At 41.5% G+C, this 14992-nt stretch overlaps 1 protein-coding gene across 2 annotated transcripts in view; it reads right to left on the bottom strand.

Annotated features, from left to right (window-relative positions):
- The window catches only part of CDH8 (cadherin 8), a 380375-nt gene that overhangs the window by 133567 nt on the left and 231816 nt on the right, over window positions 1–14992 (bottom strand). For both annotated transcript variants that reach the window (XM_044256018.1, XM_044256020.1), the window contains one exon: window positions 11623–11759. In XM_044256018.1, coding sequence (XP_044111953.1) covers window positions 11623–11759 — 137 coding nt within the window. The remainder of the gene's footprint in view (window positions 1–11622; window positions 11760–14992) is intronic.

Below are 14992 nucleotides of genomic sequence, written 5' to 3'. Positions count from 1 at the left end.
CTTTGCTGCTTTGTAACCTGCTTCCAGTTGTTCAATACAGATCAGATTAAGTGATAAACGGGCTTGCTGGGTAATGAAGTGTAGGCTGGCATTATTCAGGGCTTGCCTTAAGGCTCAGAAGGAAAGAGAAATAAAGTTTCTTAGAAGCCTGGCTCCTTGGGGAATGAGAGGGGACTCGGGGCTCCCCTCTGCCAGCACCTTTCTCATGGTTTCTGACTCCTACGATTAATTAATATTCTATGGGAATTCATCCCTCTGAACACAGTCAATGGCCCACAGTTTTCATATAAGGAGAGCACAATTCTTCTTGACCTTTATTTCTCAGCTTCAGTCACTGAGGAAAGCAGGACTTCAGAAAATCCACAAAGCCATAGTGCATGTATGTCTGTCTGCCTGAGACTTTTTTTTTTTAAAGATTTTATTTATTTGACAGAGATCACAAGTAAGCAGAGAGGCAGGCAGAGAGAGAGAGAGAGAGAGAGAGAGAGAGAGAGAGAGGAGGAAGCAGGCTCCCTGCTAAGCAGAGAGCCCGATGCAGGGCTCAAACTCAGGACTCCTGGATCATGACCTGAGCCGAAGGCAGAGGCTTTAACCCACTGAGCCACCCAGGCGCCCCTGTCTGCCTGCGACTTTAAACACAGAGCTGAGTGATGTATATTAAATCAAAGATCCTTTTCACGCCTCAATTAATAGTATGCATTTAGAGTCAGAACTCATCAGGATACTCTCCGGTGGTATTAATACCTCATTTCCTTTACTCATTCATGAATTTAACAAATATTTATTGGGAGCACCAAGTACTAGGCTAGGCTCCCAGAATAAAACAGTGACCAATAATAAAGCAATAATAAATTGTTTCATGGGAACAAGGACTTCACTTATTTCTCCTTTCAGAGGGTGTTCCCAAAGCCATATGCAAGCAAGTGGTCATGTATAAGCTTAACCTGTCATTTGAAGGAAAAGAGCATGGATCTGTCAGAACATAACAACAAAGAAACCTGACTCGGTTTGGTCATCAGGAGATAGTAACAGTAACAGTTAATGCTTATTAACACTTGCGTAGAAGCTCTTGTTAGCACTGTAAGAGCACCAATAGGTTTACTGTTCAAATTCTAAAAAAACCAAAACCAAAACCAAAACCAAAACCAAAACCAAAACCAAACAAACCCACAGTTAACCAGTTGATGGCTACCAGAGATACTATGTCGAATCCTTTCTCCTAGATAGGTAGGGCTTTGGAGCAAAGAATTTGGACTCCTGTGTAGTATACTGAGGATTCTGGAAGAAAGAGAGGGGAGTCTATGCACAGGCTAGAAATCATCACTTCTCGGTCACATATATGGAGATTCAACATCCTGGCATGAATTACATTTTAAAAAGAGAGAAGAAAAAAATGGCCATATTTTCAACTCCTTCTCTTAGGAGGTGGTTATTGTTCCTCCACTCCTTGAACCTCTTTTTTTTTAAACACAAGTTTTTTTTTTTTTTTTTTTTTTTAATTTATTTAGTGGGGAGGCGGGGGTTTGCAGAGCAAGAAGGAGAGAGAGAATCTTAAGCAGGCTCCATGCCCAGCACAAGCTCAGTTCCACAACTCTGGGATCATAACCTCAGCCAAAATCAGGAGTCAGGCGCTTCATTAACTGAGGCACCCAGGCGCCTCCCCCCCCATATAACCAAAGAAAAGAACCTCTTTTCTTCGTTATAGGACATGTTTTGGCCAGTGAGGTAACTGCAAATGGGATGCAAACAGAGACTTGAGAAGTGCTTCTTCACCAGTCTTCGGCTGTTCCTTGCACACTGAGCACTCCGGCAGAGGAGCTGAGCTAGCCCACCAGAGGATGAGAGACACGTGGAACGGAGAACAGCCGGGCCCCCTGCGGCACCTGGTCTAACCAGCCTGCCTCCCCCAGACAAGCCACCAGAAAGATTAGCAAAGCCAATTCAAACCAGAAGAACTGCATGCTTATTATTTTAAGCCGCTAAGTTTAGACACGGTTTATTATGCCACAAAGGGAAACCAATACTAGTCACCGTGTTCCTATGACCACTTTGGTCTCCTTTCTCCCTAAGCCCAAGTGGCTGGGAAAAATGAAGGGGGGGCGGATTGAGTGACCAGTAGAATGTTTAGCTGTACGACAAAGGAGATCACAAGGGATGGGAGAACAGGTAAGCATCAGGTTTAGCCTGAGGTTAATCTGGAGGAGGTCAGAGAAAAGAAGGGACAGGAAAGGGGAAAGCCCAAGAGAGGGAAGACAACGCTCCTGATGACTTACTTACTATGTGCTGGGCTCTGTCTGACGCCCTTGATCTGTATTATTCTCTTTAACTCTCACAACAAACTTCAAATATCACAAACACAACATCACAACAACTTCAAATAGCCACTACTACTTGCTGTGCAAGCAGTGGAAGCACTGCCCATAACCTCAGGGAACTTTTCAGGTTGAGAGCCCGGCCAGAATGCTTAGGGCTGACCGAGGAAGGACACTTCTACCCAGTAGGTATCATGTAGAAAATTACATTCCCCAAATAATTTCAAGATGAAACTTCCGGAACAAACTCACAACTGGGTAGATCCTCGGAACGAAGTTGGGTGTTTCGGCTGATGACAAGGCCCTTTTGGGTACCTCCTCTTTTATCATACAATAGGATAAAAGTGATGTTTACTTGACTGTTAAACTAATCAATATTGGATTGCCATTATCATCAACACCACAGCACAACAACCAGTCTTAAAGGTGAACTTGCTTCAGCATTATTAACTCCTTGCTTGCTGCCCTCCACACCATAGCCCGTAGCAAAACTAACCTGCTTCCCTTGCGATCGTGCCGACGGCTGGCGGAAACGAACAGAGGACCGGACCTCCCAGACAAGGAGGCCTGACAGCACATGAAAACAGCAACCACAGACTGGCCTACTCCACGCACCCTGGAATTCTCAGTGCTGGTGCAGGGGGAGGAGTCTGGACTGCCTTAACAGCACGCGTATCTCGCGATGCAGGGGGCTTCTTTACTGAGAAACACCTGGGAGCCTTGATTACCGGCAGAGTGGCAGAATCTGGAAGCCTTGCAAGAACAAAGGATTAACCGCTGCGCACCAGCGTCTGCACGGGGCTCCCCCTACAATATCCCGTGGCTTTCCCTTAAAAAAGAGAAAAAAAACCAAAAAAACAAAAAACCCTGCTTCAGGGCCACCTGGGTGGCTCATTTGCTTCAGAGACTCTTGGTTTAGGGATCAAGTCATGATCTCAGGATGGTGAGACTGAGCCCCAAGTTGGCTCTGCCCTCAGTGTGGAACGGACAGAATATCTCCCTCCCCTCCCTCCCCTCCCCCCACCTCTCTCTCTCTCTCTCAAATAAACAAAATCTTAAAAGTAAAATAAAATAAAATAAAATAAAAACCCTCCCGCTTTGGGGTACCTGGGTGGCTTGGGTGGGTTAAGCGTCTGACTTCAGTTCAGGTCATGATCCCAAGGTCCTGGGATCCAGTGCTGGGCTCCCTGCTCAGCAGGGAGTCTGCTTGTCCCTCTCCCTCTGACCCTCCCCTCTACTTCTGTGCTCTCTCTCATGCTCTCTCTTGTGTTGTCTCAAATAAATACAATCTTTAAGAAAAAACAACAACAACAAAAAACACCCTCCCGCTTCACCTGGACTGGGATGATGTTCTTTAGAACGTTACCCTACCACCTTCCCACCTTTGCCTTTATTTTTAAATATTTATTTGTTTATTTGAGAGAGAGAGAGAGAAAGCGAGCATGCATGCACACAAGCCAGAGAAAGAGAGAATGTCAAGCAGACACCACGCGGAGCATGGAGCCCAACACAGGACTTGATCTCACAACCCTGAGATCGTGACCTGAGCCAAAATCAAGTCAGATGCTTAGCCAACTGAGCCGCCGAGGCACCCCTCTCATGTCTGCCTTTAAACCAGCAGGCAGCTGAACCTGAACGCAGAACCGGTCCTGTGTCCATTAACAATTTTACACTGTCCAGCACAATGTTACCACTTAAATATACTTACTCGCCATCTTATATGTCTGAGGGTACACCAAGGCGTTCCCCATTTTACACACAGGGAAACTGAACCACAGAGAGAAGGTAAGTACCTTGCCCACAGAGATAAGTGACAAAAGTAATGATTCCATCACAGAGGTGGGGCTTACAAGCCTGGTCACTAAAATTCTCCCTTGTTCTCTTTGACTTCCAGACTGATAACTAACTACACTTTCCCCCCGAATCCCTGTAATTCTTCTGTCCCCAGAGAAACCAAAGCCTGAAGATTAATCAATCTACTACTATCTGATCTTCCAGACTGATAACTAACTACACTTTCCCCCCTGAATCCCTGTAATTCTTCTGTCCCCAGAGAAACCAAAGCCTGAAGATTAATCAATCTACTACTATCCAGGGCCTTCCGCATCCCCCTCCCCACCTTATCTGCTACCCACAGAGCAGCACTGAGTGGCCAGTGAGCTGCTTACCTCCTTTCTGTCCTTCGTCTGCAATTATGGTTGAGGCTCTGGGGTGGGTGGTTTATAATGAGACCAGGACAAGACAGGGACAGAAACCTCTCACTTCCTGTCTTTTTCTACATCAGGACTAAGGGGCTCTTAGTCCCAGTGACATCCTAAAGAAGTTCCTGGTTAAAATCCGCATCTCCAGTCTCAATAGGCGTGCTTTTCTAAAGTAGATCAGAACAACAGATGGGGAGAGATGAAAACCATGGAGAACTTGCGGGAAGATACTGAGAGAATGGCTGCAGAACACAGTGGAATTGGGGGAAAATTCCCAAGTCAGTACGCGAAGAACTGGAGTGGCTATGGAGGATGTGGTAAAGCTGGTGCGGGCCCCCACAACGATACTCATCCGGACATGCCTCAGCACTTCCTGGAGTGCAGAATGACGCTGATTCCAATCCTTCCCTCTGGAGAACTGGGAACTGGATGCTGACCCCTTTTCCAGGAACCTATAGCTTCCCCTTGACCTTCACATATTTTATTTTTCATATCCCTTCACTATCACCTTGCTGTTAACAATACTGATCTCCACCTTACAGCACTTGTGTGCTTGTCTGAGACGACGGACTATATTCTCGGTCCTATTGCTATGGCCTGTTATTGGGAAGACCCTTAGCCACCCCAACACCCGAATTTCACTGTCCACCTCAGGCTTCCAGCTCCCTTTTCCGTCTATGAGAGTAATCTGGTGTCCCTTCATCTGCTTCCGTTCCATCCTACACTAGGGAACAGCATTGATCCTAATGAAACTCTAGCCTCTATTATGCCACAGGCAATAGAGAAAGAGATTAAGTATTTTGCAAACGATCTTGATACAAAATTTGAAGTCTTTTGTCCAAGCAGGCTCTCCGAAAATGTGCCTGCTTCATCGTGAGGGCCTTTCCTTAGCCAGCAGGCGGTCTACCGTCCTGAACCAAGGACAAAAGGAAGGGCAGTGAACCAACCTATCCTATTCGTCGGTGCAATGAAGATGTTTAGCTTCCCCAGCAAAGACCCACAGACTGTAATTACCAATTTTGTTGTTGTGAGAGGAGGTGGAGTAACATACAATATAAACCAAATAATATATATTTAAATTAAGGATTAGGGCTGCATTAATAATAATAATTTATCAGTTTCTAGAGGTTATAGATGCGTTTTGAGCTAATAGGTTTGGTACCATTACTTTTAATTCAATTCTCACTACACCCAAGATTTTACAGAATAATTTTGATTCCCATTCCACAGATGCGAAAAATGAGAGTGAATGAGGAGAAATAATTTGCCAGAGGTTATATGGCCAATGGACATGGCCAACTCTAGGACACAAGATTTCTCTGAACAATGAGCTATAAAGATATATTTTTCCTAAGTATCCTGGGTTGGACAAAGCAATTACTCTGGCAACTGGGCCTTATGCCAGGGGGGAAAAAAAAAAACACAAACCAAAAAACAAACCAACATTTCTTAAGTGCTATCAAACTAGTGTTTTCCCGGGGAGATTTAGTCATCATTAGTGAAAAGCTTCATTTGCAATATTGTGTGCAGCCCACCGTAGTGGGCCAGAGCAATGCATTACCACTAAGTCTAAGAGATTAATTTAATGGGCAATTATATGCTTCCTGCTTTAAAATACCTCCAGGTAGCCAATAGTAGTGCTTTCTGTCTGTGCCAGCAGCCGGCTCCCAAGCACACAAGGTCAGCGGTTTCCACACGTACCACCTCACATCCCCAGCTTCTCTGCTCTAAAATTGGCATTCAATGCCTCTGAAAAACCCCTGCAAAGACTATTCAAAGCAAGTGGATTTCCCCATGGTTCCCCAGTGTCCTTTATGTCCCCCACAGCTGTGTTGCTAATCACGCTGCTCTGGTAGGTAGGTCTTAGCACCCTGTTCAACCTAGAGGAACCCTATGTGTCATCTGACGGACCTGAGGCCACATCACAGCCCAGGGAGATGCCACCTAATCACCACAGGAAGGACAGCAAATAAAGACAAAAGCTAACAACAGAACCATCGCTTTTTCTATCTTCCTTCAAGGCATTGTTAGATATTTAGGAACTTCTGATGGGGGACCTGGTGTGGGTGGAGAGGATGTGGGAGAGTTCAGGAAAGTGGGTTCCTGAGCTGCCACCTTGAGTTTCTGATGCAGCAGGTCTTGGCCTGATGCCAGGGCTCTTCCTTGGAGGTGATCCAGGTCAGCTGCGTAAGACATGTTCTCTGTGATCTTCACCTAAAACTGCCGTCCCCTAAAATGCACTACTGTGTGTCCTCTATTCTCTGTTCCTCATTTTCCTGATCTCTAAAATAGTTACAGATTCCCAGTCTGAACTCTGCTTTGGACAGGAGGCTATCCTCCTACCCTTGGTTAGAGACGCTAGAACAGCAGGGGCTGATGTGGTTGATGCGTATCTGATATTACCCCCCACACACATGCCCCTGTCCGGGCGACCAGCCTTCTGCTTTGTGCAAAGGAACAACTTCATTCACTTGCTTCAGCAAATTATGTGGCAGCTCAGGAGGCCCAATTTAAGCAAGAGTTTGAAAGGAAAGCGCTGTAAGAGAGGTTTCTTCCATGGAAGAGAACAACGTCATCAGCAGGTCAATGGCATGCCTACCCATCTTGTCCCCTCAACCAGCCCTTGCTCTCTGTGAAACCGTGGCCAAGTTATTTCGCTGTGTTACGTTTTCTTGTCTGAAAAAGGCATACGGTTGACTCTTAAACAATGTGGGGGGTAGTTAGGGGCACCAACAATCCCCCCGACTCTGCACAGTTGAAAATCTATGCATAACTTTTGACTGACCAAAAGCTTAACTATTAAGTCTACTGCTGACCAAAGTTTTACTGATGACATCAGTAGTTTTTTAACAGGCATTCTGTATGTTATATGTATTATATACCACAGTCCTATCATAAAGCAAGCTAGAGAAAAGAAAATATTATTAAGAAAATCAGAAGGAACAGAAAATATATTTATGGTATGGCAAATATATTTACTGAAAAAAAAATTCTGCAAATAAGTGGACCCATGCAGAACAAACTTGTGCTGTTCAAGGGTCAATTATATTAATTGTACCTAATTTCTCAGAGTGTTGGGAGAATTTGGTGCATCGTAGGGCTGACACAATACTTTTTCAGTGTTTAACTGTCAGCTGAACCTACCTTAACCCTTCACCTCCACGGTCAACAGCAGCAGATGCGCACTGAAGTTGCAGACAATGGGATTGTGACTAGCGGAGACTCGCTCTACAAGCCTAATCTCTTGTTAGCACAGGGACAGCTAGCTAACTGCCAGCTCATGTAATGAGATGAGCCTGTTGATCGTGATGGCAAGCTAGATCTATGACCGCTGCAATACTTGCGTAATACACACAGTGAAGCCGCTCCGCCTTTGGTCAAGGGAATCTGACACAGGAGGATGAAGGACGACATCTCCGTTCTCATTAAGAGATAACAGATGGACGTCCCTAAGATCCTTTTTATTTTTTTTTTTAAGCTTTATTTCATTCGTTTAAATCTTTGCTGATGAGATGGCATTCCAGAGAGAACAATTTAAAATTGTTCTCTCTGGAATGTGTATTTCTTTATCTTTATTAGAACCCCTATAGGGTTCTGTTGTCCTGGGCGGTTTTAAATCTTCAACTTGTCCAAACACAATAAATCTCCCTTTAATATTTTTTTTTTCCCCAAGACATGGTGTGTGGCTTTGGAAGATAAACATTACACGATGGGCTAAATAATAACACCAAGTCAAACATGATTCTCAGCCATTTTCATAGAACTCCAATTTTTCTTACGTTCTCTGTGATCTTATTATTTCTACTTCCTTTTATGATTTAGGGGAAAAAATGGCTTTAATTGTACTTTTGTATCCTGCCACGTTGCTGAATTGCTGTATGAGTTCTAGTAGTTTGGGGGTGGAGTCTTTAAAGTTCTTAAATTTATGCCCACCTCAGCTGGTATTTTACAGCTAAAATTTCAAGTTCTTTTATATACTTTCTTTCTTGCTGGTACTAAGAAGTTACAGGCTAACATCCTAAGAAGAACAGAGTGATATCTAAGTTCACAGTTCCAGGGGCGCCTGGGTGGCTCAGTGGGTTAAAGCCTCTGCTTTCAGCTCAGGTCATGATCCCAGGGTCCTGGGATCGAGCCCCACATCAGGCTCTCTGCTCAGCGGGGAGCCTGCTTCTCCCTCTCTCTCTCTGCCTGCCTTTCTGCCTGTGATCTGTCTCTGTCAAATAAATAAATAAAGACTTAAAAAATAAATAAATAAAATAAAATGTTCATAGACAAGCCAATAGTCTTTATGCGGGCAGAGCCATTCTGTATTTATTGTCTACATAGAACCAACTGTAAAGCTTAATCTGGGACATATTTGAGTGATTTATCTCAAGTCATGAAGAAAATTTTATCTGGTCTAAGTTTTGATATATTTTTATAATTTGATTACACTGTATTCATTAATAATAATAATCTCTACCACTTTAAAAATGATCTTACCTAATTATTTTATGGGTACAGATAAAGGCTTATTTTTTTCATGTGTATCATGATTCATTTTTAAATATAATCCTGCGGGGCACCTGGATGGCTCAGTGGGTTAAGCCTCTGCCTTCAGCTTGGATCATTATCTCAGGGTCCTGGGATCAAGCCCCGCATCGGGCTCTTGCTCAGGTGGGAGCCTGCTTCCTCCTCTCTCTCTGCCTGCCTCTCTGCCTACTTGTGATCTCTGTCTGTCAAATAAATAAATAAAATCTTTAAAAATATATAAATAAATAAATATAATCCCGCATTCATAGGAGGCATTCCATCACTATACTTTTCCATACCATCAACACAGAACTGCCTGGAATTCCCAACACGCCTCACCTTCTTCCTAACCTCTCTATCTTTCTGTATGGATATCTAGCAGATTTCAACTTACCCTTTCATACGCAGGTGCTTCCAGGAGCCCCAAGAAGGAAAACTCCAAGAGGAACGGGGATTTGTCTCTTTTGCTCACTGCTATATCCCCAGTCACTGGAAGAGTGCTTGGCAAGTAGTATAGACTCAATAAATAATTATTGAGTGAATGAGCAAATGAATGTCTCCCCAGACTTGGGTTGGTACCCTGTCACCCCAGAGTTAACAGCTCATTACCTTGGAGCATCTGCTTTTGTGTCTGCCTCCTTACTTGTCTGTGATTCCTTACAAACGAGTCTTTTGTTTCTGTATTGTCCCTGAAATGTTTCTTAACCACCTGCTCTGCGCCTTCATTTATTTTTATTCCTTAGAATGGAGTACCATAGATCCTTATAATTAGGACCTCCTTGATGAATATTAAGTAAAGGCATCCATCTCATAAAAAAAAATGTATCGTGGATTAAGGATAACTCAACTAGGCTGTATTCAATATGAGGAGGTTCTTTAAAAAGTAATTACTGCCTACGTACTTTAAAGAAAGCTCTGATCCTTTAGAGCATTTTTATAAAGCCCTAAAGCAATCTAAATGTATACAGTTTTTCTCAGAGGCTTAAGGCAATAATGTGGCTTCAACGTTGTAAATTATAAAAATTTCCTGTCTGTACCATGTCTGGAGTTAACCTTTTTAATAAACCAGTTACCAAGTGGTATAGTTTGTTTGCTCTATCCCGTGCTGTTAACGAGGGAAAAACTGACCAGAATAACACACGGGGGAAGGGAATACTACTCCTAAACCAGAAAAACACCAGAGTTTCCGAAGTTCATCCTCTCTCCAGAATGGTCCGATGGGTAGGGTTGAAGTTTCCTATTAACCTGAATGCTGCATTTTCTCTGCTTGCATTTAAAGTTACTATATAAAAACAGATACTCTTCATCTTAAATCTTCACTTTTTTTATACATTTTCATTTGGTTGTTTTGTTTTTTAACAGGGCTCCATGGAGGACATTTCCCCCATATCTCAGAACAAGGAAAAGCTGTGCCCTTCCTAAAGGCATGGCTTATTCTTGTTTTACACACAGATTAATCACGTGTCTCAGAGATGTTTGCCGTGTTCTCACACTAGCTGTGAAAACATAGAGCAGATTTTAGAGAGAGTATAGAGCACATCCTATACTTGTCATCTACCCCCTCTATACTGTATGTATACCCATGAATTCTTCTTAATGTTTATTTTAATTTCCTTATTTAGATTCCCACCTCCTTTCAGAATTGACTGTCTCCCTTGAACCTGTGTCAACTGTAAAGTTCTTATCACGTCCTTTACAGAAAGAAGGACATCAGATAACACAAAAAAATGTATTTTGTTTGGAAATAAAATGAGTATTACGTTCCTTTGGCATGTGTTTGTATAACAAAAAATTGGTGAGGCAGAGGGCAAATTCTCAAAGATGGTGTGGCACTAAATTCCACCACATAGCTACTGGTTTAGAGACTCAATAGTAGTGCCCATTAGTGTAATCAAAGCAACTGTGCTCACTGAAAATCGAAAGACAAACATATGTTACTTCAACAATCCTGCAAAATGCTCTTTAAAAAAAAAAAAAAAGCTTACATTTTCCCCTGTATTTTATGAAAACGATTATACTCAAGTTACAGTTTTAGTCTTGGTTACTGTGTAAACTACACTAAATTCTAAAAATGAAACAAAAAATCATCTGTAATTTTATCTATCCAAAATAATGTGTATTGACAGTATGAAGTTTCCTTCTATGTTTTGTGTCTGCATATGTGAATAGGACGGATGTGGTATACATATACGAACAGTAGTTCCTGTATTATATGTAATATTTATGTTTGGCCCATTTACTGAAATTATAGTCAGAATTCTTGAGTTCTATTTTTTTAAATCTAACCTTTCATACTAAATCTTTCCCCCTATTTTAATGTGGAAAACATTATCTTTAATGGCTGAATAATGGATATGTGATATAAGGGTATTTGGATATAAGAATGCTTCCTTCCCACATATACTGCGATCCTTGGTAATTTACCACCGGGCAGGTTATTTCTTTTGGAGATAATTGATTCAAAGACTCCATGGGAACAATAAAATAAGTTCCAATGCCAAAATATCTGATGGAAACAGGGATCACATCAACCATGTGATCCCTAGGCATAAACTGAACCCAGTCTGACAAGGAAGAAATTAAACCCAGGCACTTACTAATTTCGGTAGCAATGATTGTTATGTTGTGCCATACGCTTAATTCTCTGTCAAGTGGTGTGGCCAGCGTTATCTTTCCATCATCTGCATTAATGTTGAATTGTCTCTCCAGGTCAGTGTGCCGGTCGATGGAAAACCTACAAAACAGACACATCTGTAATCTACTTCAATGTTTATGTGATCCATATATTCCACAGCAGACCTTTAGTAATCCTTGGAGAGTCATAGTTGTGAAGTCAAATGGATTGGGAAACTCGGTGGCATCATAATTTGTAAAATAAAATGACTGAATGAGGCACAAGAAACTTAATAATTATTGTCCAAGGAGTAATTAGCTACATATGCAACACGGAGGTCATAAACTGCCATCAGTTTCAATAGGTAGCATCTTCAAAAATGGATGCTGATGAAGAGTTAATTGGACAATCCATCACATTTATTGGACATCTTATGATAATTAGCAGTTGCCACAAAATATCACATAAAACAATAAACTTAAACCCAAAGCAGGACGGTACTAGGCAGCATGTTATTTACGGCAGTTCAAAGGAAATGTGTGTTTCTGTTAAGCACCTATTTGCCTAGACAACATGTATCTGTTGTTATTGTTGCTGCTGAATATTTTGTTTTCATGTTAAGGAAAGTTCATATTGAGGATTCCTGTTAGTTTCTGTCCATAGAAATAAGATGGTTGCTGGTTCTCTAGGAAATAATTTTTAAAAGTCGGAATGGGTATTTTAGCAGCTTTACAACACTAGAGTCTACGAAATTAACAATTTTAAATGCACAGGTTAGTCGTTCCTCTTTTGAGAACACTTTTTCAGATAAGATATCATTAAGAAACACTAGGCATCAAGATAATGCAGTAATTATTTTTTTTCACAACATTTATTGCTATTCTCTTTATACATCAAGATCTGTGTTTTGGTTATGGAATGCTGAAACCACTAAGGTAAAGTGTCTTAAGAAACCGAAGGCATATTTAGAAAAATTGGCCCATAAGTAGTGAGATCCACTAAAACAGGATAGAATGGAAACAGGGACCAATTTTCAGGGACCAAGCACAGTGCTAGATGCCGCTTCTTTTTTCTGTCCTCCTCTCTTTGGTTTCTTACAGAATGAAGGAAGGTTGCTGTGCATGGAATGTTTGTGTAGCCACAGAATTCATGGGTTGAAATCCTAATAATAGTATTAGGAAATGAGGTCTTTGGGAGTAATTACTGTAAGATGAGGCCATGAAGGTAGGCCCTCATGATGGGATTAATGGCTTTATTAAAAAAGGAGGACACACTGGATCTCTCTTCGCTCTTAGCCGATGATACAATGAGAAGACAGTCATCCTGTTATTTATGTATTGCTATTTTGGGGATATATTCACTGAACCTCAATTTTTTTTACTGGTCAGCTATGGTTGCAGACTAAGAATAAAGCATAAATCAGTCTCTAAGATATGTTCTAAAATTGCTAGAGATGTGTTTATCATCATCATCATCACACTCAGCATAATCCCCATATTGGATGACACAAAACTTGAATAATCTTTCCACTTGGAAGATGATAGAGAAGGCCCCTTTCTTAACAGTTTATAAATAGCAGAAAACTAGAAAAAACATTTGGGCATCATTTAAATCTCATCGCTCTAACAGAGGCGGAGATATTTTTCTCATTTTTTAAAGTTCCAGTTCATGACAGACTGTATGGAGTGAGTCATAAGAATTTATAAAATAGGCTATAAATACAGCCCTTTGGTACGATCACAGGTAAGAATGTCACAACATTACGAAATTACACAACGGGAGGAACTTGATGGGGGAGAAATGACTTTGTTGAAATTCAGTTTAAAGTCTATCTCAACTATTTCAAGAAGCCCCTTGCTATCTCTGTAGACATTTCAGACATTTTAGTGTCTAGCAGACTTTATGATAAAGGCTCCCAAGAATTGCTAAACATCCCAGAAATCCTGATTCAACATCATCACCAAGCATGCACTCAACACCAAATGTGGACCAAGAATAATGCTAGATGCCTCTTCCTTCTGTCCTCTTCTTCTCTTTGGTTTCTTATGGAACCAAGAAAAGAAAAATAAAACCCTTAGAGGACATTTTAAGTAACCTAATCAGTACATACCACAACCAGAATGAATATTCGTGTTTGATTCCCTCTGAAGTCTATGTCTATACCAGCTAGCTACAGGAAGGGTGACCTTATTCACATATAAAATAGGGATGATCGGGTGCTTGGGTGACTCAATGGGTTAAGGATCTGACTTAAGCTCAGGTCATGATCTCAGGGTCCTGGGATTGAGTCCTACGTCGGGTTCCCCATTCAGCGGGGAGTCTGCTTCCCTCTTCCCCTCCTCCTGCTTGTGCGCTCTCTCACTCTCTCTCTCTCTCAAATAAATAAAACCTTTTTAAAAATAAGGATGATGTTAGTATTAGATAGTAGGATTGCTGTGAGGACTGGATGAGATGCTAAGTGTGGCATGCTTTGTCAACACACGTGAGTGCAGACCACTAAGTATCAGGGATCAAGGGCTCTCACATCATTTGTGTGGTAATGACCTTATCGAATGCCATCCGTGTACTCAATTTTGTGAACTCAAAATTGTGATTATTTTTCTTATTTTAATATACAATTGTCTCCAACATATTATAGATGCCTATATTATATACACATATGTGCAATGCCTTAATATAATCTATATTACATATGTATTTATTATATATATTTTCAAATAGTGAAATAGATCAAAGGAAATATGATTTATTAAATAAAATAAGGAATTAGACCTCTCCGGAAAATCAGAGAATAAGAAGCCTCCATTTCCCATCTTCTTTATAGACCTTCTGATAAGTTTTTTTTTTTAAATAAAGATTTTATGTATTTATTTATTTGAGAAGAGAGACAGCATGAGTGGGGAGTCGGAAGGAGCAGAGAGAGAGAGAGAAGCAGAGTTCCCACTGAGCAGGGAGCCTGATGGGGGCTGGATCCAAGGACCCTGGGATCATGACCTAAGCCAAAGGCAGATGCTTAACCACCCATGAGCCACCCACATGTCCTGATACATTTTCTAATCCATCTTTACTCTCTAGCAAACTCTTTTCTGCTCTTTTGCTTAAGGGCATGGCCTATTCTGGCTATTTATTCTCAGGCTACCAGGAAAGTCCTCTGCCATTGGCTCCACAGAAATTCATCATCTTATCATAAAGAACCTGGGTCTTAGTCTGACTGTCTGAGTTCATGTTTTGACCTTATCACTTACAAAGGTGTGACTTAGTCATGCCAAGTCTTAGTGACTTAGTTATGCTTAGTCTGTCTGTGCTTTTGTTACTTAATCTGTAAAATGGAAATTATAATAGGTTTTGTGAGG

This window comes from Neovison vison, chromosome 7 (genome assembly GCF_020171115.1).
Source record: "Neovison vison isolate M4711 chromosome 7, ASM_NN_V1, whole genome shotgun sequence".
NCBI classification, from domain to species: domain Eukaryota; kingdom Metazoa; phylum Chordata; class Mammalia; order Carnivora; family Mustelidae; genus Neogale; species Neogale vison.
Note: the sequence above shows the minus strand (reverse complement) of the source record. Positions and strands in the feature narration are given on the sequence as shown.